The 12,407-nt window shown below is 54.0% G+C and overlaps 2 protein-coding genes across 2 annotated transcripts; one reads left to right on the top strand and one right to left on the bottom strand.

Annotated features, from left to right (window-relative positions):
* Window positions 1-2,225: 2,225 nt before the first annotated feature.
* On the top strand, window positions 2,226-5,889 carry YAT1 (carnitine O-acetyltransferase yat1). The gene is made up of 3 exons (XM_062945874.1): window positions 2,226-3,080; window positions 3,134-5,284; window positions 5,353-5,889. Exons 1-3 carry the CDS (start codon window positions 2,642-2,644, stop codon window positions 5,502-5,504), a joined length of 2,742 nt encoding a protein of 913 aa, XP_062801911.1. The 5' UTR covers window positions 2,226-2,641; the 3' UTR covers window positions 5,505-5,889.
* A 203-nt stretch (window positions 5,890-6,092) lies between these two features.
* SFL1 (Flocculation suppression protein) lies at window positions 6,093-9,890 on the bottom strand. The gene is made up of 5 exons (XM_062945873.1): window positions 8,383-9,890; window positions 8,225-8,323; window positions 8,108-8,175; window positions 7,630-8,049; window positions 6,093-7,563 (listed from the first exon to the last, which is right to left on the bottom strand). Exons 1-5 carry the CDS (start codon window positions 8,772-8,774, stop codon window positions 6,749-6,751), a joined length of 1,794 nt encoding a protein of 597 aa, XP_062801910.1. The 5' UTR covers window positions 8,775-9,890; the 3' UTR covers window positions 6,093-6,748.
* Window positions 9,891-12,407: the final 2,517 nt, after the last annotated feature.

Below are 12,407 nucleotides of genomic sequence, written 5' to 3'. Positions count from 1 at the left end.
GTCCAAATAGCCTCACAAGCTTTTATGAATGGACCCACCGTACAGAGTGTGCGGCTTATGCCGGCAATGGCCCCTCGAATACGTAAGAGATTGGTTGAACCATCTGATGAATTCGTCCAGCTTCCCGTCAGAAAAGACAGCCAGCGGGAACGCCGAAGCCGGCCTCGAATCTGGGAAGTTTAGGGAGGTCGTCGTCGACAGGGGCCCGCTGAGCTTCTGCACCCAGGGATGTTCTGCATTACAGAACGCCACCAGATGGCCAAGCCTACCCCTGTGAGGCTCTGCCCGAAGTCTTCTCGTAATGTCAACAACAACCTGAATCGCTGTACACCAGCTCCGCAGTCGGAGAATCCAATTTCCGCAGGAAATGGCAATCTTGAAAGGCTTCGGGTATCTACCAGCACAGACCGGTTGCGGGGTGCTTGGCAGTTGGCGATGCATCTGGCACACCCGGCGGCAGCCATGTGCCAAATGTCAGGAATATCTGGGAAGCGCCACCATCCATGGATTTTCTTTTTTGGAGAATTTCTGATTGGATGTCTTGAAAGAGAGTGGATGAAGGGCATGGCGTGCCAGCTCGATCCTGGAAGCTGTCCATTGATCCGAACTCTTACCGCGGGGAACAAGAACTGAGAATCCTATCTGCACGTGGAATGCCCAGCGGGAGGAGCCAGTGTGCTGAAACCAGTTGGAAGATGCTTCTGGAACAGACGTTGTAACATGGATATATTGCACTTTGAAGATGAACACAAGTTGCATACGGACACACAACAGAAGAGACCTTTTTGACCATTGAAGTCTGAAGAGGCTCAGAGACATTGGGTCAGCCCCACATATCCGTTCGGCCGGGAGATGGTTAGCCTACGTGGGGTTTCTTGGCCCATCTGCCGCTGCTGACTCTTGGCTTTCTCCCGTCTGTCTTGTTCACATGCTTACGATTGATTCTCTTGGGCACCCGCCCTCTCACAGAGCGCAGCCGACACTGGAAATCTCGCTGGAACTATATTCCTCTTCCTGTCTTGCCAGCCGCTTTGGACATCGCTTCAGCTTGGTCCAGACTCTTGGTACCCCTCACCTTTTGTGCACCTACTCTGTCCGTACAGGTAATCTATCTTTCCTGCAGTTGTCCCAGCTTCCTAGTTGTCTAACCTTTGCCAGAGAATAGGCCATCACCAACGGGTGAAGACTGTCCATCTCTGACTGACAGTCCCACGTCGCCATAACAGTGACTTCCTCCGTGTGGGGAAACCTGGAGAGCGTTGCAAGTGGCTTGGCACCGAATCCCCAGGAAAACCCCACCGTGGAACGTGGAGTGCTTGGATGCAGCCCAGAAACTGTGCTTCGATCCCTTGCCCAACCGCACGACATCCTCTTGTCCGAGGACCAACCAACCTTTACCAAGGCCCTCGACGAAGCCGTTCCCGGTCGATCGCCCCGTGTAGTCTGCACCGAGAGCACTGTGACAGCAGCACCGTCTCGTCTTCGCTTTGGTCTTTGTCCAGTCATCAAAAAACACCCGTGTCCAGACGGAAGCCTTCCATTTTAGAGGCTGCCAATTGGTGGGGATCTAAACGTCATTTGGAGAAAGTGACGTCCTTACCAAGACCCCGGTTCCATTCCGCCTGGAGTTCCATTGTGTGCCCCCAGTGCCCCCCCATCAACCCCCCCGCCCTGTCGTCTGCACCTGTGACGCAGGAGAGGCAGGTCAGGAAGCCTGGTTCATCGACGCCTGGGCTGCCGTCAACGGCTGGCATAGGCCTTGTGGTTATGTGAGCGATAAGCCACCGGAGAGGCAGATGACCTTGACAATGACAGAGACTAACCAGTCAACCACGGGGCAATAAGTTCAGACGACGGGAACTCCTCGGACGGCCGCTCCCTCGACCATCTTTTGCTGTTTGCCTCGTCTTAAAATCTCACTACATCCTTATCCATACACTACCCACCGTTCCACGCCTCAGTCCGCCGCCCCGAACAGCTCGGTCGAATTGCCGCAAGTAGCAGTTGGTTGTTGGATTCCTGGGTACGTTGCGTCTCGTCTCTCTCTTCTCTCGTTTTCTTATCCCGGACCTGGGGACCAGAGTGTGGTGCGCCGCTCGGCACATCATTAGATGGGCGCATCCAGATTGAGCGTTCGGGCCTGCGGAGGAGGCTTCCTAACCCACTACGTCCAATCACTCCTGACCTCCCCGCCTTGTTGCGCTTAGACAGGCCACATGCTCTTCGAGCTGTGTCTATGATTGAGATGCCTAGTCCCACATGCTACAACTCATGAGTAGGAGGACAGCTCCGTGAGTGCGGTCCGTGGAAATGGGGGGTCCACTCTGCCTCAATATCTCTATTCCTCCACCTTCCCTCATCCCCATCCCCGAGCTTCCCGCCGCCATATAATCCCGAACTGTCCCGGCCGAGGATCGGTGTCTTGTTTGTCCCCATTCCCCCTAGGATCCAGCTCGCGCTTTTCTCGCTCCTTTCCCTCAACCATCTTAAGAATATTTCACCTCTGCATTTCCAGTGGAATGCCACCTTACTGTCTTCAAGATTGTCACTACTTCTACCGCACAGCTCTGCGCGGCCTGAACATCAGCACCTCCGTCTCGCCTCTCTACGCTTGAATCCAGATCAGCCCAACTGACAAGAAATGCCTACACAAGTCCGTCACTTCGCCACACCAAGAGCTCTTGGTGAGACTCTCACCCTTCCACTTGAGCCGGCTGAGTCGAAACCTCAGTCACCGCCACCTGAAACTCCTCGCACCATCGCAGACCTTCCAGTGATTCCAAAGCCGAGAAGAAACACAGTGCTCAAGGCTCGCAACTACGACATGGGTCCCTTTCGTGAGGAGAAGACCAAGGGAGGAGTCACGTACGCTCATCAGGACGAGTTACCCAAGCTGCCCATCCCAGCCCTCGAGCAGACCTGCCAGAGATATCTCTCTTCTCTCAAGCCGCTTCAGGGCCCAAGGGAACACCAAGATACCAGGAATGCCGTTCAAGAGTTCCTCAACAATGAAGGACCAGAACTGGACGCAAAGTTGAGGGCGTACGCGGAGGGGAAGACCAGTTATATTGAGCAGTTCTGTAAGTTGTTTGCTCGCTGGTCATGGAATGAAGACTTTTGGCTAACAGTCAAGGGTATGATTCATATCTGAACTTCGATAATCCGGTCGTTCTCAACCTCAACCCCTTCTTCCTGCTCGAGGATGACCCTACACCAGCCCGCAACAATCAGGTGACGCGCGCTGCGTCTCTGATTGTGTCGGCGTTGGAGTTTGTTCGAGCTGTCCGCAAGGAGGAGCTCCCACCAGACACCGTCAAGGGGACGCCCCTGTGCATGCACCAGTATTCACGGCTCTTCGGCACCGCCAGAGTGCCCACTGAGGATGGGTGCCAGATTGAACAGGATCCCGACTCCAAGCATCTCATTGTCATGTGCCATGGCCAATTTTATTGGTTCGATGTCTTGGATGACAACTCTGACGTGATCATGACGGAGAAGGATATCGCCATCAATCTCCAGACTATTGTGGACGATGCGGCACAGATCCCCATTCAAGAGGCCGCGAAGGGCGCCCTCGGTGTCCTCAGCACCGAGAACCGCAAGGTCTGGTCTGGTTTGAGGGATGTCATCACCAGAGAACCAGGTTCCAACAATGCCGACTGCCTCAGCATCATCGACACAGCTCTCTTCGTGGTCTGCCTGGACTACACAGAGCCTGCCGATGCTGCCGCCCTCTGCCAGAACATGCTTTGCGGCACCAGCGAGATCGAGAAGGGTGTCCAGATTGGCACCTGCACCAACAGGTGGTACGACAAGCTGCAGATCATCGTCTGCAAGAACGGCAGTGCCGGCATCAACTTTGAGCACACTGGTGTCGACGGTCACACGGTTCTTCGCTTTGCCAGTGATATCTACACCGACACCATCCTCCGCTTTGCTCGGACCATCAACGGCAAGGCACCAGCCCTCTGGTCATCCACCAGCCCCGACCCCTCGAAGCGTGACCCTGAGAGCTTTGGCGATGTCAGCACCACACCTCACAAGCTCGAATGGGACATGATCCCTGAACTTCGCATCGCTGTCCGCTTTGCCGAGACCAGACTCGCCGATCTCATCGAACAGAACGAGTTTGAGTGCCTGGATTTTGCCGCCTATGGCAAGAACTTCATTACCAGCATGGGCTTCTCTCCCGATGCTTTTGTCCAGATGGCCTTCCAAGCCGCTTACTACGGTCTCTATGGCAGAGTGGAGTGCACGTACGAGCCAGCCATGACCAAGACCTTCCTTCATGGCCGCACTGAAGCCATTCGCACTGTTTCGGAAGAAGCCGTCAACTTTGTCCAGACCTTCTGGGCTGACAATCCGGCCGAAAACAAGATTGAGGCTCTCAGGCAGGCCTGCCAACGTCACACAGCCAACACCCGCGACTGCTCCAAAGCCCAAGGTTGTGATCGTCATTTGTACGCCCTGTTTTGTCTCTGGCAGCGCATGGTTGACGATGACTTTGGCTCCAATGGCGATAGCACCAACGGGTACTCTTCTCCGGTAGATGGCATGTCTGATATCAGCTCTTCCCACGGCAGAGCGGCCGAGTACCTTATCGACAATGGCACCACCCCCTCGTCTGCGGTCCATGCCCCCCCCGCGGCTACCACCAACACCAACGGGACCAATGGCACGACCAACGGTGACGACGCCAACAGCAGCGTCATCCGCAACAGGACCAATTCCGCCTCATCTAGACACTCCTCCCGTTCTCGCTCGCCTAATGGATCATCTCATCAACTGCCCCTCATTTTTGCTGACTCGGGTTGGGACAAGCTCAACACCACCATCCTCTCCACCTCCAACTGCGGCAACCCATCCCTGCGACACTTTGGCTTCGGCCCCGTGTCGGGAGATGGCTTCGGGATAGGCTATATCATTAAAGATGAGACCATCTCTATTTGTGTCTCCTCCCGCCATCGCCAAACCAAGCGTTTCGTCGATACCCTTGAGTCCTACCTCTTGGAGATCCGCCGGATCCTGCGGTTGACCGCAGCCCAGAGAAATGGAGGGGCGGGGGTTGCCAGCAAGCAGAGCAGAGCCAGGGAGGTGGATGAGATGAAGGCCAAGCCGAAACTTACACACAAAGATTCCGCCACTGCGAAGGCCAAACTCCGGGGACGACTTATCACCGGCGGCAGTGATCTGGGGAGGAAGGGAGGGTTCAGTGTGAATGGGAGCGTGAGTCCGACGGAGGATAGCCTGTTGGGGATGAGTGAGGATGATGAGTTGGGCGGTTGTAAGTTTTCCTTTTTGATACGGATGTATGGGTGATAATGATGACTAACCGAAGAAATAAAAAAATAGATGGCTTCTTTGACGCGGGGATGCTGCTTCAGGCGCTCAAGGCGAGGGGGGAGAGCTACGAGGGTGGGGAGACGAAAGCGAGTGAACGGGCGACGCAGCAGGCCAAGAGACGGACGGAGATTGGGAAACGGTTGAGGTTGGTTGATTATTGAGCTTGGCTATTGTGATGGGAGGGGCGGAGGTTGGAAATATGTCATCGAGCGGGTTGGATTGATTGTGAATGCCTGGGTTTTCAACAACTTTTTCGAGCAGATTGATGGATGGGGAATGTTTTTGTTTGTTTAGCGTGCAACAAGATACCAAATTCTACAATAGGTTGGAAATGAGCAACACACCAGGGGAAAAGGTTTTGTCTGGTTATGTCTGCTTGGGTTGGCAATACTATCAGATCAGAGGGTTCAATTTTCTCGTTGGTCTGTTAATGTTTGTTCCCATTAGGCTAGGAATGTTGCCGTTCAACAGATCTGATCTTGATGATACCATAACAAGTGTGCTCCCCTTCTCTTGAATCCGGGGTTTTCAGTAGTAATGTTCGGCATCTTTGTGTACTCGTACTTTGACAAACACCAACTCATCATCATCATCATCATCATCCACGTCTTTGCTCTTCTCTTGGAAAAGCCCAAACTTTTGGATACAACGACGTTATTGATATAGTGACATATAGATATATATATGTTATTAAACTCAAGCACGCCACAACGCCCAATCCTACAACACAACACAACCCACCCCCTACTTCCCAAACACACCAACCGGCCAACCGGTACACCATTATCAAAGCAAACATCAAAAAACACAAACCACCATCAACCAAACCCTAAATCCAATTGAACACAACTCTCAACTCTCAACTATCTCCCCATCCCCCCAGATCGTACAAAGCTTACAACACAAATATAGATCCACGATACCCCTTGCAGCTGCTCTTCTCTTCAGGCGATTCCTCCACCAGGTGTTCTAATCCAATCAGACACACCTGGTGGAGAAAACACCCAAAAGAGAACAACAGCCCCAAAGGGTATCGCGGATCTATAAGTACAAAAACTCGTACATAACATCCAACAACAAGATATCCCCAACAAACCACCACCACCACCACCACCCAAACAAACAAACAAACAAATTTGGCCGCCTCCCCACCTTTTCTGAGAAATAAAACAACATTTTCCAGCGAAAGAAGATGAAGAAATCCAAACCACCACCAATCCTATTACTCCCCCCCCTCTTCCCCCTCCCCAAAAATAGGTATCTTCATAGTAATAAATGCTTTTTTGTTACCCAAGAAATAATTCAGAAGAAAAAAACAGAAATTAAGTAATGTTTTTGTTGTATGCAATCAAAGATGTAAAGCAGATTTTTGTTCGAAAACAATACCAGACGTTGGAGGAAAAAATCACTGCAGCCTCTTCCTCTTTCGGTCGTCATCACCCCGGGGGTCCATGTCCTCATCCTCCCTCTCAGCCGTGTCAGTCGGGTTCAAAATATGAGCCATGCTTCCCCGTCTCGTCGGCGGCGCCGAGTGATCCCTCACCGACAGGTTCTTATTCTCCCGATTGGCAGAGTTCCAGGACCAGTTGTTAAACGTGTCGGCGGCAGGTGGGTTTCCATTGGAAAATGGGGGCGCTGGGGGAGTGGCTGGACGGGAATGAGGTTGGGACGAGGGTTGCAGAGAATAGTGAGAAAAGGTATCCCTGAGATGCTGGCTCTCGGGGGGTGGTGGGAGCCGGCTGGGTGACGATGGCCATTGGGACGAAGGTGGTCCGGAAAACGGGGGAGGTGGTTGGGGTTGCCAACCATGAGCACGGATATCAGCCGAGGTGTGCCTTCGACCCAGAGCACCGGGATGCAGATCGGGATTTGACAGGTGGTGTGGCCCGGGCGGTGGCGGCGGAGCAGGGGCCCGATTGGAAGACGGCGAAGATTGGCCTGTGGAATTTCCTCCTATCGAACCATATGGTCTCCGGGTGCTCACCGACAACCCAGACGGCACCGCGGGGCGGTGGTCATGGTAATAATTTGGGCCTCGGGGCTGGGGGACTGCGAGATTAGACCTGCGGGGATCGTCCTGGGGCAGCTGGCGAGGCGAGACGGGCGCGTTTTCGATGTTGGCAAAGTAGGGACGGGTGCTGGCGAACAACGGCTCGTGGGGTTCCTCGAGGCTGCGGAATATCTCCATTTGCCGCTGCACCTCGATCTGCAGTGATGATACTAAAAACGGAAAATATTAGGCTATACTGGTACCAAAAAAAGCTCCGAGATGCAGCCAGCACTTACCGTCCCGGTGTATCGGGTTATCAAGGCTCGGCGAAAGGGCCATCACGGCGCGTGACAGGTCTTGATTAAACTGCAGCAGCCGGCTTACCGTGTCCATGATGGCCTGGTTCTTGATCTGCATGAACTGCGAGTTTTCTTCCTGGCGCTGAAGACGAGCACTGAGGTCGTAGAGAGTGTGCTCGATGCTGTTCACCCTGGGGTCGCCGCCTTCTTGCATGGGAGGCATTGGCTCGGCCGGAGTGCCAGGCTGAGATGGCGGTGGCTTCTGGTTGCTGTACTCTCTGTGAACCAGTGCATGTCGCGAGGCCCGGCGCTTGATTTCCCGCAGACCAACCAGGTCTCCCCGCTTGAAGTTGCCGTTCCCATGCTTAAACTCCCACATGGTCGAGTCGGGAGTCCCATGAGCAAACACGTCACTCACTATGCCATTATCAACACTCTATCTCACTGGATAAAAATAGAACAGCCGAATGCTTACCCTTATGGAAGCCGTACATGTTGAGCTGCCGCACAAATGAAGAGATATTGGTGTGCTTGAAATATTGCCTGTACACTCGTCAGAAAATGCAATTGGCGGCTGTTCAAGTCAACATACGCTAGTACTTTGGAAAACTCATGTGAGGGCTGCATCACGAAGCTCTCGGAGCTCTGGGTCCAAGAAATGAGGTGCTGGATCGTCTTGTCTTCCAGCATGCTATCACATGATTTAGTATCCGTCCATGGCCGTACGAGTGGATTGGCGAGGCACCATACTTGTAAAGCTTGTGAATGAAGGCTGTCTGAACAATCTTGGGCTGGTGGACAGCCGGGGCTGCGGCTACGGGGGCCGGCATGATGATGTTGTTCTCGGAGGAAGCTTGATGGTTGTGGTGATTGCTGTTGATCTGGGCCTGGATGGGCTGTAGACGCTCGTTCGACTCGTTACTGGCGTTGCCGCCGCTGGCATTCACGTCGCTATCGGGGCTCTTGGTGGCAGATTGGGGTGCGGAGGAGTTCGTAGGGGTGGTGATGTCCATGGGCTCGCCCGGAGAGGGTGCAGACATCTGGATGGTAGGCGCAATGATTGGTATCGTCCTCGCGCCCATCGAGTCCTCAGACCCTTCGTCCAAATGATTCCTCGGCGCTCGATCAATAGCCGCGGCCATCTGCCCTATATCTCATATAAATAGGCGTCAGCAACTTGAGGGCGCAAGCGACATCGGGCAACATCGCGAACTCGGCGCGACAAATGGAAAACCCTGGGAGAGGACTCCAGAAAAAGGACCCGCCCGAAACAGGGACCGGCGCATGTGCTCGATATGCCGGTGCGGGTCTTTCCGTCGTCTTGGACGTGCAAATGTGCAATGTGCAGCTCGCAGCATCAACAGCGTCCGGCGGGCGTGCAATTGGGTCGGGGAGAGTGCTTCGGGCCTACCTCATAGCTTCCTGGGAGATGTCAATGGGTTGTCGAGTGGGCAAATCGCGCGCTGGGCGATCTGTCGATAATAGCTTTGCCGACGGATTTGGGGAGGATTCCCTGTTCCTTGCCGCACTGCCGTAGCTCCTGGATAGCTTGCTTGGACCCGCTTTCCGACACCAGCTCCTGGAGAGCACGCGCCGCCGAAACACACTTGACGGGCTGCTCCGCGAGAAAAAGAAGAAGCGGAGAGGTCAACGTTCTTCGGCAATGGATTTGGATCGTCAGACGTGTGTCGTAGCTCGTAGCTCAGTGGCTAGCGGGGACCGGAGCGGTGGTAGGTAGGACAGCGTAGACGGACAGTTTGGTAAGGCAGCCGTTGTGGGAGGGTGGCGGCCGAGTATAAAAAACCAAGCAAAAAAAACAACCAAAAAACCAATCTACCTGTCGAGAAAAAAAAAAGACGGCAGGTTCACGTCGGGCTAAGAGTGGGAGAGAGAGGGGGGGTGGGCAGGAGGAGAGAGACGTCTTTTTTGTCTTGTTCGTGGTGGCGCAAAGACTCGGAGCTCAAGCGATGGGACCGTGGTCTTGTCGATGTCGGCTGATTGGTAGAGACTCAGGCACTGGAGACGATCCGGGGGACCACCAATGCAAACAAAACCTATACTGTCTGGAGGCTTGCGTGATTCTCGGGTGATGTTGATTAGGGTCGGGACTTAGGACCGAGGTGAGGTGGAGGAGAGATGGAAGGAGGATGGAAGTAGAAGCAGACGCAGAAGCAGAAGCAGAAGCAGAAGCAGAAGCCGAAGCAGAAGCAGAAGCCAGAGGAATGGATGGGATGGATTGAATTGAATTGGATTGGATGGGACGGGTTGTATCCGTGCTGGAAAGGCTTGACACAGGCCCGGGCACCGCTACAGCAAGAACCTACATGCCGTTTTAGTGCTGGTGCTGTGCATTGCACAGCTGGGGTTGGGTGAGGGGGTGAGGGGCTACAGGGGAAGCGGCGCGCCATGGCGGGTATGTGTGCCTGTCTTGGCAGCCCCAATTTCGTAAGGGATGGTCCGGGCGCTGTCTTCCTATCCTACCATCTTTTCCCACCGAGTGCCAGTTTGTTTCCAGAAGGTGACTTTTGATGTCGACATCTGCTTGGCTACAGCAAAGATAGGGGCAACGGGGAGAGGGGAAAAGGGGCACCTCTACTAGACAACAACAAGCCATCGGCTGAAGGGAATTGCCAGCGGATGCGGCCCTGGACACCTATGGAAGAGCTGCCACTTCGGTGGCTTACCGACTCTCGGCCGCTCATCAAGAACTGGACAAATAAATGGCCTTCCATTCCGTGACGCCACATTCAAGAAAAATGCAGATTAGGGCCCGGCCGCCCTGTTCGCACATGTCGCGCAGGAGAAAAGCTGACGGCGGAGGAGCCAACCACGATGAGGCACATCCCGAGGGAAAGGGGGAGGCTCGATATCGACAGCCTCTCGTCTCTTTGGCGGATCTTCAGCTCAGGTCCCGGTTTTTCGTCTCACTTTGCCACACCGAGGAAGTGAGACTACGGATAGACGGCGTGCGGAGGGCAGAGAAGCTCTAGAACCTCTAGAACGTCGAGGCGCGATGATCTCTTGAAGGATAAGAGAAGCAGTTGGCAGTCGGCCGTGCCACGCTGGGGGCCGGAGATAGCACTATAGGTGCAGCACTACTGCAGGGCGTGCGCAAACGGGCACCGGCCTGAGCGGGCACCAAGAAGCAACACCTGTGCATCAGCCATGTCCTATATTGACGGTACAGTTCCGTCCACTCCGTCCTATCGATGGGTCTTGGTGGGAAAATATCAAGATGAGAGTGGCTAGGTAACGAGCTGAAGACCACCCCAATGGACACTACCCTATCTGACACGATAGACGTCGTGTGTTGCCGCAAGCCCACCTCGTAGGCTCCAGCACTCACCGGACATCACGGAGCTCTCTCGAACTGAGCTTTGCTGACTGAGATTCCCAATTCGACTGGAGGCAAATATGACAAGTGATTCCAGTCTGTGAGAGCAGCGTTCCCCCATGAAATCCCAAACCCAGGGTCACGAGAGTGAGATCGATCTGGTGGACCGTCGTGACCCCCGGCAGATGCCGTGACCACTTTTGGATCCCTGTTCTCCCAGAAGGTGGGTCCCCGTTTTCTGCTCCGCACCGAACCTTGAATCTCGCAACCACTCACGTTGCATCAAAGGGTCGACAGTCTCGACCAGCGAACCGTCTTTTTTTTCTTTTCTTTCTCCCGGAGTTGGGTAAGAATCACGGAATCATATGGAACCAAGTTGGCGGGTCATAGTCAGCTCACCTCGCATATATCGCATATACTGCATCACGTCGCCGCGGATTGCTGAGTGATGGCCCCGATAGGGTGCCTTCAAAACTGCACTGCACTGACTACACCAATTGTTCCCAAACGGACGAAGGCCATGTTTCACACTCCTGTTCTTGACATGCCAGGAGCCCCCCATGCGTCCAAATGGGAGAGTCATTGTTATTGCTCGGCCGGTCTGGCACGGACCTGGTGATACAATGCTGTGGTAGCACCTTCGTCCAATGTTCTCTGGATCATTTCTTGGCCTTGTAACTGGGAGCCTTCTACAGATCTCGCGCCCGCCAGAGGGGCAGAAATCGCCGATCTTGGTCCTTGGGACAAGAGAGAGTCTGTCCAAATTGAGATCTGGTTGCAGCCGAGGGCGACTCAGATTCCCGTATTGCATTGCACCCGTCGACAGCATTTTCGTCGAGCTCGCCATACCCTATCATGAGTCCGCCCTCTTGGCAGCCTCATCCCTCTGTATGGTGGCCATCCTGACAGCACCCGTTCTCTCTTCTGTTTCAGTTTAGTTTAGCTTACCTATTCTATCAGATGACAACTTCACAATCAGCCAGCTAATCACGACTTTTAGACAGCTGACCACATCAACCAGGTCTTTTATAACAAATTTCTCCCACCGATATCTCTCCCTTTTCGGCCTTGCCAGCCAGGAACACCACCCACCTGCCTACTCCGTAAACCAAGGGTCACAACAACGAGATATTGGCAAACAATCCTGGCTCGAGGGTCACACAACAACACCCGAGCCCTTCCATATTTTTTTTCATTGTCGAACAACTGTTTCTTACCTCTTCGTTCAATCACCTGGTGTCTCACCAAGAATTTACGCCTCCCCCAGACTCGTAGGGGGTGGTCTGGGATTAACCCTTATCGGGGCATTTGCACACTCAAGAGCCGAGCTGTCGATTCATCCAGCCCTTGTTTCCTCGGCCATATCGAAACTGGGGATGATGGTGTTATGCCACCCACCACCACCACGGCCTCGTGATCACCGTTGTTCGAAACACCGTCG

The sequence above is a fragment of the Podospora pseudoanserina genome, chromosome 3, assembly GCF_035222485.1.
Source record: "Podospora pseudoanserina strain CBS 124.78 chromosome 3, whole genome shotgun sequence".
NCBI lineage: Eukaryota > Fungi > Ascomycota > Sordariomycetes > Sordariales > Podosporaceae > Podospora > Podospora pseudoanserina.
The sequence above is the reverse complement of the archived record's forward strand: the minus strand, read 5'-3'. Positions and strand labels throughout refer to the sequence as shown.